Source organism: Syngnathus leptorhynchus, chromosome 18, assembly GCF_054491065.1.
Source record: "Syngnathus leptorhynchus isolate UIUO chromosome 18, UIUO_Slep, whole genome shotgun sequence".
Taxonomy (NCBI): domain Eukaryota; kingdom Metazoa; phylum Chordata; class Actinopteri; order Syngnathiformes; family Syngnathidae; genus Syngnathus; species Syngnathus leptorhynchus.
This window is the reverse complement of record NC_141212.1, coordinates 6,766,518-6,786,088: the sequence shown is the minus strand read 5'-3', so window position 1 is coordinate 6,786,088 and position 19,571 is coordinate 6,766,518. Positions and strand designations below refer to the sequence as shown.

General features: G+C 38.8%; 2 protein-coding genes across 5 annotated transcripts in view; one reads left to right on the top strand and one right to left on the bottom strand.

Moving 5' to 3' along the window:
* Positions 1–355: 355 nt before the first annotated feature.
* Positions 356–15,205, top strand: aven (apoptosis, caspase activation inhibitor). Of its 2 annotated transcripts, none has more exons than XM_085937559.1 (6): positions 356–598; positions 1,597–1,762; positions 12,700–12,770; positions 12,935–13,030; positions 13,462–13,756; positions 14,245–15,205. In XM_085937559.1, the coding sequence occupies exons 1-6, from the start codon at positions 404–406 to the stop codon at positions 14,376–14,378; spliced, it is 957 nt and encodes a 318-aa protein (XP_085793685.1). In that variant the 5' UTR covers positions 356–403; the 3' UTR covers positions 14,379–15,205. The 2 variants fall into 2 exon arrangements, with proteins under 2 accessions (XP_085793685.1, XP_085793684.1); XM_085937558.1 differs by having other exon boundaries at positions 14,233–15,200.
* The window catches only part of ryr3 (ryanodine receptor 3), a 46,155-nt gene continuing 41,191 nt past the window's right edge, over positions 14,608–19,571 (bottom strand). For 2 of the 3 annotated variants that reach the window (XM_085937554.1, XM_085937553.1), the window contains 13 exons: positions 19,234–19,320; positions 18,904–19,089; positions 18,624–18,754; positions 18,500–18,542; positions 18,162–18,289; positions 17,883–17,943; positions 17,650–17,796; positions 17,294–17,428; positions 16,855–17,011; positions 16,699–16,763; positions 16,481–16,581; positions 16,354–16,405; positions 14,609–15,543 (listed from right to left, as the gene is read on the bottom strand). In XM_085937554.1, coding sequence (XP_085793680.1) covers positions 15,448–15,543; positions 16,354–16,405; positions 16,481–16,581; positions 16,699–16,763; positions 16,855–17,011; positions 17,294–17,428; positions 17,650–17,796; positions 17,883–17,943; positions 18,162–18,289; positions 18,500–18,542; positions 18,624–18,754; positions 18,904–19,089; positions 19,234–19,320 — 1,389 coding nt within the window. In that variant the 3' untranslated portion in view covers positions 14,609–15,447. Of the gene's footprint in view, positions 15,544–16,353; positions 16,406–16,480; positions 16,582–16,698; positions 16,764–16,854; positions 17,012–17,293; positions 17,429–17,649; positions 17,797–17,882; positions 17,944–18,161; positions 18,290–18,499; positions 18,543–18,623; positions 18,755–18,903; positions 19,090–19,233; positions 19,321–19,571 lie in introns of all 3 variants that reach the window. The other variant, XM_085937555.1, reaches the window with a different exon arrangement.

The following is a 19,571-nucleotide window of genomic DNA, read 5'->3' as shown; positions in this document are numbered from 1 at the left end:
TTTTCAGATTATTGTAATATTCTGTCTGTCTGTCTGTCTGTCTGTCTGTCTGTCTGTCTTTCTTTCTTTCTTTCTTTCTTTCTTTCTTTCTTTCTTTCTTTCTTTCTTTCTTTCTTTCTTTCTTTCTTTATTCATTTATTCATATAGAAACTAATAAAGCACATGTTTCTGCGCTGGTGTAAATAGCTAATTGAGTGTTTACTTTTACTATTATATAATTTATTACCCGTTTTCCTAATTATATTCAGATCAAATTGTGAATTGTTCCGATTTCGAAAAAATGAAAGAACAGCGGAACCAATAACAAACTGCATCGCGTGTTACCAGGGCACTATTAATCAGGACACAAAACAAAATTTATGGTGCTACACTTAAAACCGTCCGGTTGTCAAATTAGACTGTCATGGAAGGTAGACCGAATAGAGGCAGAGGAGGAGGTTGGAAAAGAGGTGGCCGCGGTGGAAACGACGGAGATAAATGTGGCAGCGATCACAGAGGAAGAGGCAGAGGAGGCCACCACCGTGGCCGGGGCAGAAAAGATTATCATCGCGGTCGTGGACGTGGAGGAAATGCAAATGCAGCGGAATTCCAACACTGGGTAAATGAGCCCGCTCTACCAGACCACCCGCAATTCTCAGCATGTTTTCATAAGATCGCTTGTTGAATTCCTGCAAGATGCGGGGAAATATATAGTTCAAGCAGGTGCTTCTGTCTTATTCACACCTGCTCATTAAACCAAATTAATGGACATTATCGGTGATTAGTTTCCAATATATGATGTTATAGCAATTTGATTATTCTAGCTATAATTAAAAAAAAGATAACCTATCATTACTCACAAATCGTGGCCAGTACATTACTTTCAAGGTGCAATGATTAATCCAGAACTGAGCATTTATTAAATTAATAGCTAAATATTTCGACTGCTTTTATTTTGGAAAAACATGTTTCCTTATTTTCTCACGTGTTACGGACTAGTCTAATATTAATCAATTCATGTTTGTGAATTTTCTGCACTGTCAAGCCTGTTTTCAATGGATCAGCATCTGATCAAATAAAAAAATCACCAGTCTTCATAGTGCGGTGTGGAGGTAATCCAAGTAATCTCACTCGCTTGTGTAGTTTGATTAAGGCTAAATAATCAAGCTCTTGAATTATGTACACATGTGATCACTTAGCGCTTGAACAGCATCCGATGGGCCTTGTTTGCCTTGAAAATGACACGACTTGGAGGATTCTTCATTTCGGCTGGCAGCTTCTGTCAACTAATCATCCCGTTGTTGTAATGGCAGCGTCAGAAAAGAAACAATAGGAGCCCAGTGATTGCAATCAAATAAATCTCCCTTGAGATTTATGGACTCCTTGATTGCAATCATATGAAAATACCCCTGAGTTTGCTTCATGCTGACTGTGGGAAGAAGAAAGCTTAATGTGCTGAATGAACGTCTCTGCCTGTGATGTATGGACTTTTTTTGGAATTTCAATTGGTTTGCAAACTGACACATTATAATGCATTAAAGGCAATTGATGGTTACATTACTTTATTCTGTGGGTGCATTGATCCATAGTTTATAACTCATTTGCATATTTTTTCAGAACCAAGTTGAGGGTGACTCTCCTGAAGAGGCTCACATCACCGTTTTTTCCAGGAGGAAACTGGAGTCCAATTGGGACCGTTATGAGGACTCGGAGAAGCAGGAAATCCCTGACAATATGCCCACGATTAGAGGAACTGACTACCATGTCCTTTTGGGCTCTGCAGGTGAGATTTGTTATGAAGGTTTGTGTCGTCTGTTTGTTTATTATGCAGGCTCAACCATGTGTCTCCACTTTATGTTTTAGTACTTTGCTTCCTTAGATAAACAAATGGAAATTGCCCCCGTGTCAAATATTCCACTGAGTCCAACTGCGCTTGTCTGAGGTTGTCTCAGTAATCCTAATTAGTGAAAAGGAAATGTGTGTTGTCTTCAGCACCCTTTTTAATTGTCTTCTATGGACAGTTTTCACATGGCTGCAAAAAAACATCCTTATCATTTGAAAGAAAACAACAACATTGTTTGCTCTTCTGAGTCTCAACAGTTTGTAGTAACATTTCCTCATAAAAGTACAGACTTGTAAATGTGCACGAATGTGCATGTATGTTTTATTATGTGTGAGGAACAAAGTTATAAGGTTGAAGCCATCTGCAGGATCTGCATTTGAATATTTTCTCTCGTGCCTTTTTTTGCCTCAATTTGAAGTGTGTGAAATGACCTAAAACCTCAATCCGAATTCCAGGCCACGGTGCCTCAGATTTGCATAACTATTTTTGACCTGTGTCATTTCAAATACAGCTCTGACCTACACTTTAGTAGCTGACCAAAAGATGGATTCTGACACTTTCAACTGTGTGTTCTCCTCCTTTAGGAGTGTGACAAACTTTTACTATAGGGTGTGACAAATTATAATAACCAAATTGTGCATATTGATCTCTGAACTGTGTTTGTAAAAACAACTAATATTAAGGAAGCAACACAGTAACCACCTACATCACGGTTCAATAATAATAATAATAATAAAACAATAATAATAATAATAATAATAATAATAATAATAATAATAGTGTTATTAGCATTAGCATCTATGCCAATTGTACTACTATTGTGATTATCCTGAAATAATGGCTTAATAGTTACATTTTGACAAAAAAGTATGTTTGTGATTGATAAATCAGTATTTGGTTAAGTTTGAGTGTTTCTGGGGAAAATTTGCTTGAGACATTATTTTTGAAAGTTATGATATTTATGAATTGGCTGTATGTTTATTCCATTTCCTTGTCCTTCAAATGACTTTCGTATTGCATAAAATGCCCTGGCGTCCCCCCCCCCCCTTCTAGCTCTGCCAGTGACTAAACAGGATTTGTTTTTAACCACAATATTTTCAATAGCTTGTTTATTAAACATAACTGTTCTAATTGCTGTTGTAGCTTTCCATTAAGTTGTAGAACATTCAACTCGTTATTTGTAATAAATTATGGGATCTTTCATCTGAGTGTGAGCTGTCTGTGGGTTTTTTTTAGTCTCCCACTATTTTTATTATTTGGAGGGCCTTACAATGATGCATCAAACTCTGACTTTCGCTTGTTGCACACATGGCAAAGGTGCCCTCGTGACTTGTGCAGCTCAGTATTTCTTGTCTGTTTTTTTTTTTATTTTGCCCACATTGTCAGATTAGTCATACTGTACAACGAGAGGCCAATGCTCTCTCTGGGATACTTAATTGTATGTGGGAGGCAATGTTTTTCTAGCCAATTAAGATCGCCCTGATATCAGCAATGCAGCATCAAAATATCATTTTGCATCTTTGTAGTAATACACAGCACAAATGAGCCTTCTGGAGTTGTAGAATTGTCCAATGTCCTACTACCAAGATTATTATAGACACACTTAAAGATTTGAAAATGAGGTCCCACACCTCCTAAGCAGTTGGGTACCTGAATGTCTACACCGTTTATTTCTAATGATAATCCAGGATGAAGGGTATTAAGAGGATTTTTTTGTTGTTGTAGATCTCAGGGAGGCAAAAAGAAGAAAAGCCCAGTTAGCATTCAAATGCTTTTTGAATATGATTTATTTTTTTTATTGAATGCATTTTTGACTCCGTGTTTTTATTGCCTCATCGATGACTATTATGTAGCGCCTGCAGCTGACCCAAACACTCAATGTGCTTTTTTATTCTTGCACTGTGATTTATTCTGCTTTCAATCACTTCAAGCACTGAGGTTCACAAAGGTTTGCTGTAAACCTCTTTCAATGCTTCCCTAAGGCCGAGGCTATCAAGGAAGCAACCCTGACCGATATTGGTACTTGAAATACTTCAAGGCCTATGTCTTTTGAAATAGACTTTGCTGTTGCCTGAAGAAGCAATCGGGAACCAGACGAGCGTTCTGCGCCACTGCGATTGTTAAATTAAAACGCATTATTCTCAATTCCATGCGACGTCCGGAGGAGTTAATTGCTGTCAACTATTTGGTAACCCAGACGCGGCTTTTATCTCCTCAGGTTTCCGTCCAATCATTGCTGGGGGTTGATTGCGCTGTTGCCATGGGGAATGCGCACGTTGCCATCCTCGCATTCAAGGCGTGGCATATCTATATGAGTAGCGGGATTGACTGGGCGAGTTATTTACGTCCTAATGCATTCATCTATCTATACACATTAGCAGGAGGATCAATTCTACTCCCCCGCAGCCGTAGTTTACCGAGGCCTCTAATGGACACCTATCAAGGCTCAATCATAATGAGACAAAAGGAAATCACATTAGCACATCGGTGGTTCACTTAACTCGACGCTTGTCCTAACTGATATGAATAGCAGCAATCACGCCTTCATTTATATGTTCCGGTGTTGTTATGGATACTTCATTAGATATGGACGCAATGCCCGATCGGAACACTTTGGGAAGAAAGCCTTCCGGGCACTCTGTCGCTTTTCCTGCTATTTGCTGATGATAGTGAAGCTGGTGGAAGAAGGCGTGAGACTAAAAACAGCAGCTTTGATCATAGACACTTCAGCTACCACCTACAGAACAGTCTACACGGGGTCATCTTTAAATACCACTCGGTCACTTAGCGTTGTGTAGGCTTTTTTGGTATAGGGACGCCACTTTTTTACCCCGATAGAAAAGATGTGATAAAAGTCAAGTTTTAATTATGTAATCTATCTATCTATCTATCTATCTATCTATCTATCTATCTATCTATCTATCTATCTATCTATCTATCTATCTATCTATCTATCTATCTATCTATCTATCTATCTGTCTGTCTGTCTGTCTGTCTGTCTGTCTGTCTGTCTGTCTGTCTGTCTGTCTGTCTGTCTGTCTGTCTGTCTGTCTGTCTGTCTGTCTGTCTGTCTGTCTGTCTGTCTGTCTGTCTGTCTGTCTGTCTGTCTGTCTGTCTGTCTGTCTGTCTGTCTGTCTGTCTGTCTGTCTGTCTGTCTGTCTGTCTGTCTGTCTGTCTGTCTGTCTGTCCGTGCGTCTGTCTGTCTGTGCGTCTGTCTGTCTGTGCGTCTGTCTGTCTGTGCGTCCGTCCGTCCGCCCGTCTGCCCGTCCGTCCGTCCATCTATTATATATATATATATATATATATATATATATATATATATATATATATATATATATATATATATATATATATATATATATATATATATATATATATATATATATAATACACCAGGATAAATAATTTCCATCACAATTAACATCTGAAAGCCAGATCAGTTCTTGTCAAACGATTGTAGGAAACTGCATACTTTAGGCACTTTTTTCATCAGCATGACTATTTGCAGCTTTACTGTATAATTCAAGCATGGAAGTAGTGTGATGTGAGGCATGTGGTCTCCCGCCCACATATTTTTTTTTTTTAATGATACTTAAAATCTAATCAGCCCGGTCGTCATACCACCCACTCCAAAAGAGACAGGCACGACACCGCCACGCACATTCTCTCAAGATGTCCGAGGTTAATGATCATGTTTGTATCTTGTATGGAAATTGTGAAGTTGACAATACAAAATGTATAATAGCACTTTGAACTATTACCAATCTGACAGTTCAACACTTTTTTTTAAATGCTTTTAACACCAGCTGCTCGACTAACAATATTATTATTTTATTTTAAACTGAAACTATAATTTTACTGGACAGCTAAACCTGTGGGAAGTGTTCATGTGTTTAATTTCCTGTCATAATACCCACTTCAAACGGAATATATACTCACCCCTCGTGGCTTTGTCGGAAAACAATCCTCCAGCATTAAATGGGCACTTGGCCAGTTCTTTGATATTGTCAATTTTTTTTTTTTCTTCACTCCTTCCGCCTGGCAGAGTTTCTGACTCCCTCTGGCTTTTTGCCTTTCTCACTGTAGCGCTTTGATTCCCTCTCTGAGCATTCACTTCACACCTTCCCTCGCCGGCTCTTTGGTCCCCTCCCTTGCTCGCTCTCGCTGACTTTGTTCATCGCTGCTCGCCTCTCCAACGAGGTGAAAAAACACCCTTGTCAAATACCGGTTGGTCATCCCGACGTCGCATATCCTCATCAGTTGCTAAGGAGCTCCAATATCATGCCGTAACGTGCTGAATCGTCCAACTCTATTTCTGGGATCAGATGCAACAGCTGTTTTCTGTAGCTTGGGGCCACGTCGGTGCTGTCGAAACCCTTTTCTCCAGAAAATTCTGATTCAACTGTCCTAGGCAGTCACAAAATTGAAGAATGAATATCAAGGTCTTGTTTCTTCTGAGGAGACCCAAGGAAAATGGTTTTCACTCACCCCGCAAACTTTTTGAACTCCATTGTCCATCCTCAATGCTGCAAGAATATTTGTTCCCATGCGAGGATATTTTGAATCCTCCTGTCCTCAGCCAAATTGCTGATTCTCCACTATTAGAGCCAAAGCCCACGCGTCTGATAGCCTCATCCTGTACCGGGCTACTGAGCAACATGGAAGAGGATGGAGGAAAAGGTGAGGTGGAGGAGTAGAAGGAGTATAGTGAAGCATATGGGGGGAGGAGTCTGAGGAGGAGTCAGTGTGAATGTCATCCACAAAAACACTATGTTTTCCTGAAGCACCTGTTGTGCAATATAGTTTAACATGCTATTTACCTTAGATATTTGTATTTTAGGAATGACACTTTTAAACTCATAACTCCTACCAGCAACTCAAATTCTTTTTACCAAGTACGTAGTATGATGTCTACGATCAGCCGTTGTCTGGAAATGGAATTAACAGTTTCAGGGCATTCAAAGTTTAAAAAAATATTACTTTTGAATATTCTAAAATTATTGCTATTTGAATTTTAACTGCTAAAAATGTAAGTGTTCATCAGTAAAATGAATTCATTTTGAAAAAGAAATTCAGTATGTCTTCACTTTATTGGTCAAATTGTAAGAAAATGGCCGTCATACCAGACATCAAACATATACCGTATTTTTCGCACCAAAAGGCACACTGGATTATAAGGCTCACCCTCATTGAATTTTTTATTTTATTTATTTATTCATATTGATCCGTCAATTTACTCGAAACATTAACGGAGCAGCCTATTTTGAAATGAAATAGCCTCACGGGTACAACAGCTATTCAGTGACGCCCCCTGACCGTGGTTGCCGTAATGATGGGAAGCGATGCGACCTTGTTATTTACTAGTCATACTAAAACGTACTGAAACATTTTGGCAGAGCACTGTGTACAACCAGTGTGGATCAACAAATTCATCAAATGATAATATATAAGGCGCACCAGTCTATAAGGTGCACTGTCGGCTTTTGAGAAAATGTTAGGTTTTTAGGTGCGTCTTATAGTCCGGAAAATACGGTAGTTGAAATGAGCAATGAATCTGGACATATCATTTTAGGCATGTGAATAGGTTTCCTGAGGAAGCTAACTAAAGCTTATGGTAGGAGCCTTCTGTGTAGAGTTAATTTTATCAAACTAATCATTCAGATGCTTTTTTTTTTTTAAACACATCACAGTGAGCTATCCCCTGTTGTCTGCTTAATGGGCATCATGCTGGTATGAGAATTTCCTGCCCAGAATTAGTAACGGTGTTAATAGCTATTGCACATTATCAAAGTTCAAGCCTCCTGTAGCATTCATGGCTGACTTTTAAACTATTTCATTTTATTGAACACAATGAGCAAGATACCATTGTAGCTCGAGAGAACATGGCCCTGATTTAACCAGGGGGCAGCTATGCTTTTGTTTTCCACGAGTAAGGGAATAAAAAACACTATGTGTAAACATGGAATCAATGAGTTTTGCTCATCAACATTAGACAGGCAGCTAGAATATATATACAAAAGAATCTAATGATAATTCAGCTAATGCCCTCACGGAATTGCTTCATCATTCTGTTGAGTTTATGTATTTGCTTTTTATTTTTATTTTTGTTTTACTCTATTGTCTGCTGCCAGGTCGTCATTGCATCATGATTTCTATTCTCAATTGCCCAACCTGGAGGAATGAATTCATTTTATTTTCACTGTTAGTCATTCCCAAATGGCAATTATGTCAAATCAGGGCATTTTGGAAAGAAAAACTAAATGAGTCGTTCAGGATTCTTTTACCTCAATTAAAGATAATTGTTTTGAGCAATTCTCATCTCCCACATTGATGCTCCCTATTATGTGCTGAATATAAGCCTTTTTTCTATTTCATGTTACATTGGGCTATGATTTTTTTTATATTTCCTAAAGTTCAAGTTTGACATGGACCCAAAGTGCAGACGGGAGCAGCGGCAGGCAATTTGTCATACAATTTAAAAGGCAGAAACGCAAGCAAGGTTCACTGTTGGCGTTTGTCGCTCACCTTCGACAATCACAACAATAAGTAGGAAAACAATCATAATCGACAGCCACCTTTGTTCAGCTAAATATATTGTAACATACATTCATCAGCTCTACCGAGAAGGTTTTGTGTCGCTAACCGCTTTGTTTGTTTGCAGGATTGTAGTTGGTGAATAATGCATGAATCTTGATGACTAAATTAGTCTGAACAAAGGTGGACAATTTGTTTCTAGAAGTCGGGGGCTTGGCCTTGACTCGAATTTACCGTTTTGGTTTCTCGTAATTTTATTAGGCTGTAACCACTTAAACATAACTATAACATTTCACAAAAAAACATGAACAACGGCGAAGTATTCACTGCATTCGCTTTTTATGTCATTTTATGCTCACAGATAACAAGTTTCTTGCGCATGCATTTTTTTTCTTCTTCCTGTGCTAAAAATCTATATGCGACGATCAAAGATGATATTATGGTTGGCCGCCATAAATTAATGGTTTGGAAGCAATGAGGCCTCCCGATGGGTTTATTGATTGTACTTGCAAAGTTTGAGGCAAGATCTCTGCTAATTTGACAGCTTCTGTAGCTTTTCCAGTTTCAATATATAACAGGCACATTCTCTAGGGAGGTTTCCTAAGTGTTAATTTTTTTTGTGTGGATTTCAATTACTGTTCAAAATGTGCAGAAGGAAAAGGATTGTGTTAAAATAAAGAAATGCTTTTACAGTTTATTTCAGATACCGACATGTTGCGAGGGCTTTTGAGAATTAAAACCAATATGTACATTAATGATAGTTTAGTACCATTGTCATAATCGTTTAATTATGTAATTAGCTTAATTTAGTATTAGTTTCATATTCATCTTCATCTACGTTTTGATTAATTAAAGCGCTGATTAGAAATAAAATGAAATTCTTCTTGTGACCCATTTTTGACACAAAACATTTGTAAATTGGAAAAACTCTTAAGTGAATTTGTCGACTGTATAAAGTCCTATTGGGGGGGCTAAGCCTTCTGGTACTTTGGTGCTGTTCAAGGCCAAGTACCAAGTCTTTATTTAGCTTTCAGTGGGTGCATTGTTCTTACTCTGTCTCCTCTGAGTGTGAGAAGAAACACTGTTAATCTGTTGTCTCTTTAGTTTTCAAGTTGACAAATATACTGTTGCGGTTCACAAGTTTAGGTTTTATTTTTGTAATTCTGTCTTCTACGTTTCTGGGTTCGGTTTCTACTTTCCATCAATTCGTTTTCTCCATGGCTTGCCCTCGTTTAGGTTGCGATTTTTTGGCTGAGTTGGAGTTTTTCAGGCAAGTGGCTCAATGTACAACCCTGGACTTCTCACCGCACAATTGCACGGCACAAACCTGAGAAAACAGAAAAGTTTCACACCCTGCCAAATGAACCTTAAATCTTATCTAATCTTTAAAATTTATTTTAAAATGCAATTGTATTCAATTAATTGGAAAAACATTGGCGGAAGCACATTTTTTGAGGACTTAAATTTAAATTGAAAGGAATCCTCCCACTTCTTTCATGTTGCTTCCAACAGTCTGCACACTAATAAAACACACTCCTAATGAGAATAAAACCCCAAGTGAATTGAGGTTCCTCTGTTCTGACTTTGACATCCGCACAATCACCATTGAAAGTAAATAGCTTCAGCTTCTTGATTTCACCGCCTGGTTTACTCAGGACTTTAATTGCAATTAGCTCATGCAGTGATTTATCGATGTGTCGAGACTTTTCTGCTCTGTGTCTTGTTGTCCTAATTGGCTTAGTCAAAAAGGCGTGACGGGGAGTCTGCTTGAGGTACCATAGCACCAAGTTGAGCTTTGTAATTTTTTCTGTTTTTGTTTGTTTGTTTAGGGAGATGTCATTTCTCCAGTGCCAATAAGTGTCGACCATCCCAACACTAAAATTACAATTAATAACAGACATACAAAAGGAAATATGCATCCATCCCACCTCCCTAAGTTCTTGTCTTTTTGGAAGTTTGACAGAAGATTCTTGTTGCCATGGCTATGTCCATGAAAAAAGGTTCACAATGTCAAAGGGACTGCTGAGTTTTTTTTTTTTAATTTATTTATTTATCTTTATCTTCCATCCTGCTGCAGATATCCTATTTAACCTGTTACACAAACCAGTTTCAGTTTGTTTCATAAGATTCTAAAAAACAAGAGATATTAGTCTCTATACCTGTAGGTGTTGTATGCTGCAACCTAGAGTGTCTCTATTAACAGAGAAGTGTTCATAATGGGATTTTCAGTGGCACAATTATATTTATTCATTTCATGGACTGTCTGAGGAATGCAAAATTGAGTTGTGATGCTTCTATTTCTGATTGCATTTGAAGAAGTACTGGAATTTCAAACTGAATATTGACTAGCTCTGAAGTCCATTTTTTGGAGCCAGTTTAAATTACTGCGTGTTGTGCTGGCTGTGATTAGTAGTACAACTTTCCGTCATTGATCCGTAATAGATCGGTTGATTGGTTGTTGAGACTTGCTTGTTTGTCAGTATCACTTTAGACCAGCAGCTGTTAAAGGGTTTCATCCCGTTGTCACGTCAAGCTGACATTCTTCAGCCACCTCCTTTCTATTCAGACGTCATTTCTCTCTCTGCCAGCGAGAAAAAGCCCCCCTGCAGACTCTCCTTTTTGACCCCCATCACTCCCTGTTCAGCAAAGCACTCAAGGACAACTTGCAGATGGTCCCGAGCGCCACACGTCTGCAATATTGTGCACATTGGGCAGGCTGTGAGTGACGAGCGCTCTTCTGTCAGGTCTCCAGCTGAGCGTCCATCTGTGTTTGTCATACTGACCTGTGTCCACTGTTTGTGACTACACCTGCTGAGTTTAGAATTAGTGTGGTCTTTTTTTGGAGCAAGGGGAAGCCGTCATTAGTCTTTGGCTTAAGTCTTATTTTCTTGTCCTTCTTGTTTAAAGTCAGCGGTGTCGAGCTCATTTTTGTCACAGGCCGCATCGTAGTCATAATTTCCTTCTGAGGGCCATTATGACTGTCAACCCCAAAAAATGTATGAACGACTCATATTGTATACAGTATAGGCTACACAACAAACTGAAGAATAACTAGTTTTGAAATAAGAGACTGGTAAAAACAGTCAACATTTTTAAAAAGATGAATGGTAATAGAAATTGCTTCTAACATCGATTTTTTTTTTTTATTTTATTTTTTTTTTTTTTTAAGTGAAGACAATTTGCAATTTTTGTATTGACCCTTAACGTTGATGCATAATTTGTCTTCGCAGGCCAAATATAATTACACTGCGGGCCAAATTTGGCCCGCGGGCCAGAGTTAGACACCACTGTTTAACTAAACCACCTGTCCCTTCTTCTCTGTTGAAACCAAGCTGTGCATCTTGTTGTGTTTGCAAGTAAACATATTTGTAGTTTTGAGTAAGATTAATTTTTCTGTTTTCACCAAATGAGGTGCTGAGTGGCTTTTTCATGATGAACACGGGAGTTCATTGGTCATTAACGCCTGCAGGCCTTTGACCTTGTAGTAGCACATCGGCTGTGTCTCTATGTACTTAATAGTTAGTGAGTCACTACATGTCTCAAGGGCCAACAACAACAATGGGATTCGATTTTTAGTGCGTGAAATCTAAGATGCGACCTTACACATTAATGTGCTTGTGTTCTTCTTATTCTTTCATTTGTTTTTATGGCACCTACAAAGATAGGATTGCCATTGTTTAATAGATTCCATCTCAATCAAAAAAAAGGGCAAGGCCTTATTTGGTGGTGAGGGGCTTTTGTAACTTTTGTAATGTTCCTAAAATACAACCAAACCCTAAAGGTTGAACATGATCTGTTCTGGGTCCACCCTAACCTAAAAGAAAATTGTAGATCGGACCCTTTATTTTGCATTACATTTAGTTCTGGTATCATTTTGTCTGCATTTTTCCCAGCCACCTGTTTATTGAAATGAAATTGTAACTCCTGCTTGCATGTGGAGATGAGCGCAATTATAACGAGAGCTTTGAAGAGCCCTTCAGACCCGACAGCCAGTACATGTTCTTGTTTCGGAGTCCTAGAGGGTGACGCATTCCAGCATGTCCATTCGCACATCATTCGCCTTTCACGCTATAAAAGATGTTAACAAGTTGGGTCTGGCGCACGAGCGTGCTTCTGCAGCTTTCTGACTTGTTGACAACTCAACCCCTGTGTTAATTTGCTTCCGAGTGCCCCTCAGCGGGTTTGTTTTGGAAACAAAATGGCGGCACATGTTGACTGTTTACGCAATGCTATTGATTTGCTATGCAAAGGTTGATTATTTCACAGGTCATTTTGTTTCTTTATATGGAAAAGGATAAATGTCTTAAGTTTTTAATCAAATGCTCTTTCTCTGTCATTTTTAGGGGATTGCTTCACTCAATTCCGCTTTTCTGAAGAAAAAGACTGGGAGACGGATACATCTTCATCCACTCAAGTAAATCCATACACTGAAAGATGCATTAATATGCTTATTGTTTGGGTTATAGTTTAGTTTATGGGGTAAATTACAGTCTTGGCGGATTAATGTGTAGTCCGCCACTTGATTGAACGTATTCACCAAGATGTATCCACGATCTTGTTTTTCTCTTGTTGTTCTAGATGTCTACTTTGTTTGTGGACCTCCCAGCATTGGCTCAGGTTCTTGAACAAGTGCCTCTTCATCAGAGGCTCAACTTGGAAGCTGAGCTAGTTCAGGTATCGCGTTAAATTGCACACGAGAGCATTCAAGAAGATTGTTTGTTTCCTCTTGAGGAACATATACTTTGTGTAGGATTAATGACACCGGAGAACACACTGAGATTAAAAGTTTTATGAGAAGACAACAACAACAAAAATCAATAGAAATAAATTGTTTGGACAAGGATTAGTTGAACTCTGTCTTCAGTACACCGAGGATTTTATAGGTCAAAACATTCAAGATTACTTTGGCTGTTGAAGCACTTCTGCTTTCAAATGTTTCCAGTAATTGCAACAAACATGAGAATTTTAATTCCGAATTTCTTTACATGTAAAAATAAGTTCAGTGTGATGTAGCGGCTTGACACCCGTGAAGATTATTAAACCTACAGAGCGTTGACATTAAGACATCTGTGTGAAAATATGGAGATGTTGTTTTTTTATTCCAGGTTTCAACACCAGTCAACTTGCCCACAATGACTTTGGCCCCCAAACAAGAGACGGCCAAGCTGCCCTCATTAACACCATCGGCCGTACCTTCAAAAAACCCGAGCACCACTCTTAACATCACCAAAAGTTTAAGCCTTGTTGCCAGCTCCGACTTGCAGGCTCCCTCGGGTGTTGTTACGCCCTCGGCGGACGAGGTGGATGATGAGCTGGACCAGCTGCTCACTTTAGCGAAACCACTGTACCCTGTCTCAGGAGGCCAGTCTGTCAACGTTGAGAGCGCTGTTGTGATGAAAGGTTCGTACTCCGGATGATAATGAGTATAGTCCGTTATGCACATGTGTATTTTCTCTACAGAGTTCATCAAATAATTAACCAAATGTTATTAATTGATGACAGAATCTCCAAATATTCTGAACTGCTTTTTTTTTAGTACCAATTGAGCAGAGTTATGCTATCCCATAAGGAGGTCTTCATATTAAAATAATAATAATAAAAGGCTAAATATTAGCTTGGTGCATCACATATTTTTTTGTAGAATATGTGTCCTGCCAATTAAAAAAAATGTACAACAAACTATTTAATGTCTCCCAAGTCGGACTTTGAACTGAATCAGGAGTGCTTTTCAATTTAGCTCCACTCTAATTTGCCTCAATGCTAATCAACAACCAATTGCTCTTAATATGCTCATTGTTGGTTGCTTAGCTTAGCTTCTTGTCCCGAGGGGGTAAAAAAAAAAAAAAACATCCCTGATATCTTCTTTCAATCTGTATATTTTGACACAGTCACTGAAGTACAAACAGAAGAGAAGATGGAGGAGCCCAAAGACAACATAACCACACCCCTTGAGTCCGCTTCTGTAAGGCAGGAAATGACTGAGGAGGACTTGGAGGACTGGTTGGACAGTATGATCTCCTGACCATTGCAGAGAAGTAGATCTTGGAAAGAAAATGAGCTACAAGCAAAACCCTGGAGGAGTAAAAAAAAACCAAAACATGCATGGTAACATCTCTTTCAAAATGTTGAATCCAAAAAGCCAAATGGTAAGCAGAGCTGTGTGTTATATTCAGTGAACCGCTCCCTCCTTGAGTGAAAATGCAAATTCCGCTTTCACTTTTTCACAAGGCTATCCTTTTGTCTAAAATACTGTCGGGCTGCGTGCAAACAAGTAGCCACTTGCCTCGCCTAGTTGCAGTGCCCTAGCCCTGGCCATGGTTGTCATGGTAACAAACGGCTTTTACATCTTGGGGGGGGATGCACAAGAGGATTAACTCCCGAAAGTGACGAGTCATGCTTTATTGCCTCAATTAACTTTATTCATTTCCGTCCTCTCCTTCACATCAATGCAAACCTACTACATGTGTGTATATAATGTAAACTTCCATAAAACAGCAGCTGATTTGCCATCAATGTCTTTTTTTTTTCTTTTGTTTTCTGTTTGGCTCTTCTATTGTGGTAACAATTGCAGACAGGCAGATTAATAAAACAAATTGAGCAACATTTACACATCTAGATTTTATACATTTCTTTTTCTTTAACACAAAAGCCACAAAATTAATATAAGTGTAATCGCTGTCTGTGTCAAGAGGGACAAACGTGTCTTTTTGCATAGTTTCTCAAAAGGCACTTAAAGTGTATCATAAAGTCACCAGTCATGTTTACAACAGGTTTTAAAAGGCAGATATGAAGTTTCATTTCTATGTCAGTGGTGATCAAAAATAAATATTTCATATCAAGTTTCACATGCGTCAAACAATTTGGACTGAGCAAATGAAAAGGTGAGAAAACGTTGCATATATGAGGCGCCATGGCATTTTAGTAATAATGTGGATGCCTCCTATCAATCCAAATTCTGTGTCTTTTTTTAATGTGTTATTGTTTTTGCTACATTTATCAGCAGGTTTTCCAGTAAAGTAGAGTAAAGTCACGTTCACAGTCTGTTTCAGATCGAGGAAAAAAAAAAAATCACCAGATTAAGGCAGCCATATTTAGCCCAACTGGTCCTCGTATTGCTTCCGGAAACAGTCTCCGGTTGGGAAGAAGTCCCAGCATCTTTCCTGGTACATCTTCCACACATATGACTCCTGGAGGGAAAAGGAGATGGCTTTATGGTTAGGGGTTATAGCGCCACCTGTTGCTGTGGCATGTCTGCTTATATGCAGCCTGACACTTGAAAACACACTTCAGGTAAGGAAGAATTTTTTTTCTTTCTTGGTATATTGTAACAATTGTTTTTGATACTCCTGTAGAGAGTGAAACATGCGCAAATATTGTTTCAAGCCATCTCACTCTCCATTGCCAAAATGTTCACTACCTTTCTTGTGGTTAAATGATCACCTTTATTGTGCTTTAGCTGCACAACCTTAATTGTTGTGACTAATAAGAACATTATGAAGCATCACATTGATATTCTAAAAAGGATTCCATTTCAGTAAAGCGATACGTTCGCATCCATACGGCGCGAACAGTATCGCGTTATGATTCCGCTGGACGAGTTGAGTGTTTCAAAATGAGAAATCAAATATGATATTGTCATTCAAATTTGAAAAGCATGACCGCGGATTTGGTGGCATGCATGATATGAAACACTCTCTATTGTCACTATTGATTTTGTCTTTCCTGTTCTTATTGCGGGCTTTGAGAATTTCTGCTAAATGACACTGAAACATCTTTCAAGGAGGCCAACAACAAGGTAACGGTCTAAAACGTCAAAGTAAACCCACACATTGTTTTCTCCTCCTGCAAAGCTACACTTATGCAACCCATCAAGTGGGCAGAAACAAGTGAAAGCTACAAACAGAAGGGTCAGGAACATCAGTGTCTTTTTTTTCATCTTTCTTCATGTCCCATTTAGAGTTTAAGTTGAAATATTCCATCTAGTTATCATCATGTACCTGGCCTGTGTGTTCTGTCTCATCCTTGTTGATCAGGTACATCAGAAAGAACCTGCAGAGAGGAAGTGCAGTCAGACAGATTTTGGTTTTGTATTTTTTTCTGTAAGATTAGCATTGCAGCGCTTACAGGTAGTTTGCAAGGTTGTGCTCCTGTAAGGTATGAGTTTCAAAACCGTGAGGCGTCCGATCAAAGTAGTCGTTCCCGATGCCACAGATGAAGCATTTGGTCTAAAACGACGAACAACAGAGAGAACAGAATCATCTTAATTTTCAATATATTGTCTTCTGCTAGCTTTATTTTTGTCTGAAATCAATTCATACTCTCGTGCGGGGGAGTTAACTTACCTCCATGTCCTCCTTCACTTGCTCTTGCTGGTCTCTCAGCTCACCAAAGGCATCAATGATCAAACCTGCAGGAGGGTGATTGAACATAACACTTAAGCAAAGACAGAACTTTTTTTTTTTTTTTTCTTAAAGACAAGGGAATTAACGTTGACATACCCTGAATGATGGCCAGCAAGATGACAATGACAAAGAAGAAGAAGGTGATGTCAAAAAGGATGCGGTAGAGCTCGTAAGGGTCTCCAGCCGGGTCCTCCAACTCATCGCCGATGCCCCCTCCAGCTCTTACACCCACGTACATGTGGAAGAGATAGCACTGTTGCAAAGAAGAAGATAAAAACAGGAAATACAGTCTGATAAATAAGATTGTAAGGAAAACAGATTTGACTTTATATGAGTTCACAGTGTTCAGTGCGACGGTTGAAAAGAGGCAACAATTCCTCAAAATAATGGTTCCATTCAGCCAAGCCTTTCATTCAAAAGCCAAAACATTTTTTCTTTCAAATGTGGCCTTGCTGAAGTCTGTGATTGCTTTCTTCCACAAAAGCTTAGTTATCTCTGTTTTTTTTTAATCGGGATTTTAAATCTGTAAAGGTACCGTCATCATGTCGTCACACTTCATGTCCGGCTCGTCTTCGTCCTCGCTCTTATTGTAGAACCTTCTGAAGAAGTTGAAGGCTACCACTGTGTAGAGATACACAACCACTGCCAGCAGACCCACTGTCAGCACCAACTGACAGAAAAAAAAAAAAAAAATTTGTTTCAATAATGAACATTTTAAATTGTTTTGTAGTAAAAATAAATTAATTTAAGATAATGGCATGACACCCTCACACTGAAAATATCAAAATAAGATTTGAAGGCTTGAAAGGGAAAAACGATTAAAAGTAGCTCAGCTGACCCAGAACGTGACAATTCTCTCCTGTGGCTCCCCCTGCTGGTGGCAATACATACTTGTTTGCCATTGTGAGTGACTGAAGACAGGATGGTCCGGAGAGTCTTGAAGCCCATGGCAATGTCCAGCAGGTGGGCAGCAAAGAAGAAGTTGTTGAAGTGTCCAAAAATGGACATAATAGTGTACCAGATCAGATACAGGAAAGACTGTAAAAGAAAAATGCACAATATGTGATGAAAACCAGTGAACAAAACTATTATAATTCTAACTTCCTTAGTAAACATGTACTTACATTGTCAGTCAAAACCACTCCCAATTTCCAAATGTGATATTTTGTGTCAATTGAGCTGAGCCTGTCAACAGAATCGAAACACAAGCCAATGGTTATGTATTTTTTTATTTTAATATTATTGTTTTAGAATTATACGACCAGTGTATCTATCTAAGCCCACCAAAATTAACACAAAATAGATAGTCATGTGCAAAAGCTTTCATAAAAAAAAAAAAAAAAAAAAAAAACCTTTAATCCAACATGACATCTTTTGTTGTGAAACAACAGCTGTTTTCTCACCAGGAGAGCAGGGAAGCTTCCTTCTCTACAGTCTCCACTGTGGGGTCAAAGTCCAGAGCACTCTTATCCAGGCCTAAGAGCTCGGCGATGCGCTCGGCTCCATATAAGTCCCCATATTTGTTGATCACCTACGCACACAGGAAGGTGAAGCTATTGAGCGACTGATGTCACAGAGATAGGCCATGTATAGACTTTCTGCCATTATTATTAATAATATAGACACCAAAAAAGGGGATAAAAAATCTTTATAAAAAGTTATTTTGGGCAAAATTAATACAAAGAACAATAGGTGAGGATTTTTAACAAATACATGATGGTAGTATTATGTGGACACTTACCTTGCGTTTGATGAACTTGTCCCAGTAGTTATTTGGAAAAGACCTAGAGTAGAAAACGGAATCCTTATGGTTAGTGATTTATGGAGTCAAAAGTCAGTAGTTAAAATGATTTGCTTTGACTTACGGGGTGTTGATAACGAGTCGATCCCACTGGCCTTTAATATCCTCATCAGATGGTTGCTCGGTGATGTACAGGCCATCAAACTCCAGCTTCCTGGCTATCTCCTTCTCTCGCTTGAACACCACCAGAGGAACCTAAAGTTTAAACAATAGGTGTCACAAAAATAAAAGACCCAGAAAAGATGTTCATTGTAAAAACCAGTCAAGCTACGTAAGAAACACAACACAAATAAGGCCCTTTGGGACGAACGAGGATATAAATGATGGTTTGTGATGATGCCCACCTTCAGACAGTAGTATCCCACCAAACACACGAGGGAGATGACGGTGTGGAATATGGCCAGAAAACGCAGGGTTGGCAACATGTAACCCGTGCTCTCTTGGAGAACAAACTCATCCATGTCAAAGAGTGTGTCCTCGTCATCCTTCTCCCAATGATTCTCATCATCTCCCTCTTCTTCTGCCGTGACCTAAGTAAAAAAAAAAAATGCAGTAAACTTCATGCAACCTGTAGTATTTTTATTCTGCCCCTTCCAATGTAGACAAATGAGAAACAGCCACTGTCTGCAATTCACGCTTGTGTACTTTAACTTTTTTGTTGCTGTTTTGTTTACCTTGTAGAAGAGCAAAATGAAGTTGATGGCGAAACACACAAACAGAGCCAGGAAACGCAGATTGTAGAAGTTGCGAGCCAGGTAATTCTGTCAAGGATACAATACATGAGCTCCATTGAGTTAGCGGTGACACGATGGATCGATTAATCGACAACAAATCGATTATCAAATTAATCGTCTCCGATTTTAACAATCCTTTAGAAGGATTTTTTTTATCAATATTATCCAAATGTTCTGATTACAGGATTTCAAAAGTAACAATACTCTGATTTCTCTAGTTCTTGAAAGCGGACTTATTCATCTTTTGTGTTTATAATATTGAATTTTTTTTTTTCAAT

Coding starts and splice junctions, on each gene's coding strand:
- aven (XM_085937558.1), top strand. CDS start 404: ATGGAAGGTAGACCGAATAGAGGCAGAGGAGGAGGTTGGAAAAGAGGT. Junction 599..1,596: donor CAGCGGAATTCCAACACTGG/GTAAATGAGCCC, acceptor ATATTTTTTCAG/AACCAAGTTGAGGGTGACTC. Junction 1,763..12,699: donor TGTCCTTTTGGGCTCTGCAG/GTGAGATTTGTT, acceptor TGTCATTTTTAG/GGGATTGCTTCACTCAATTC.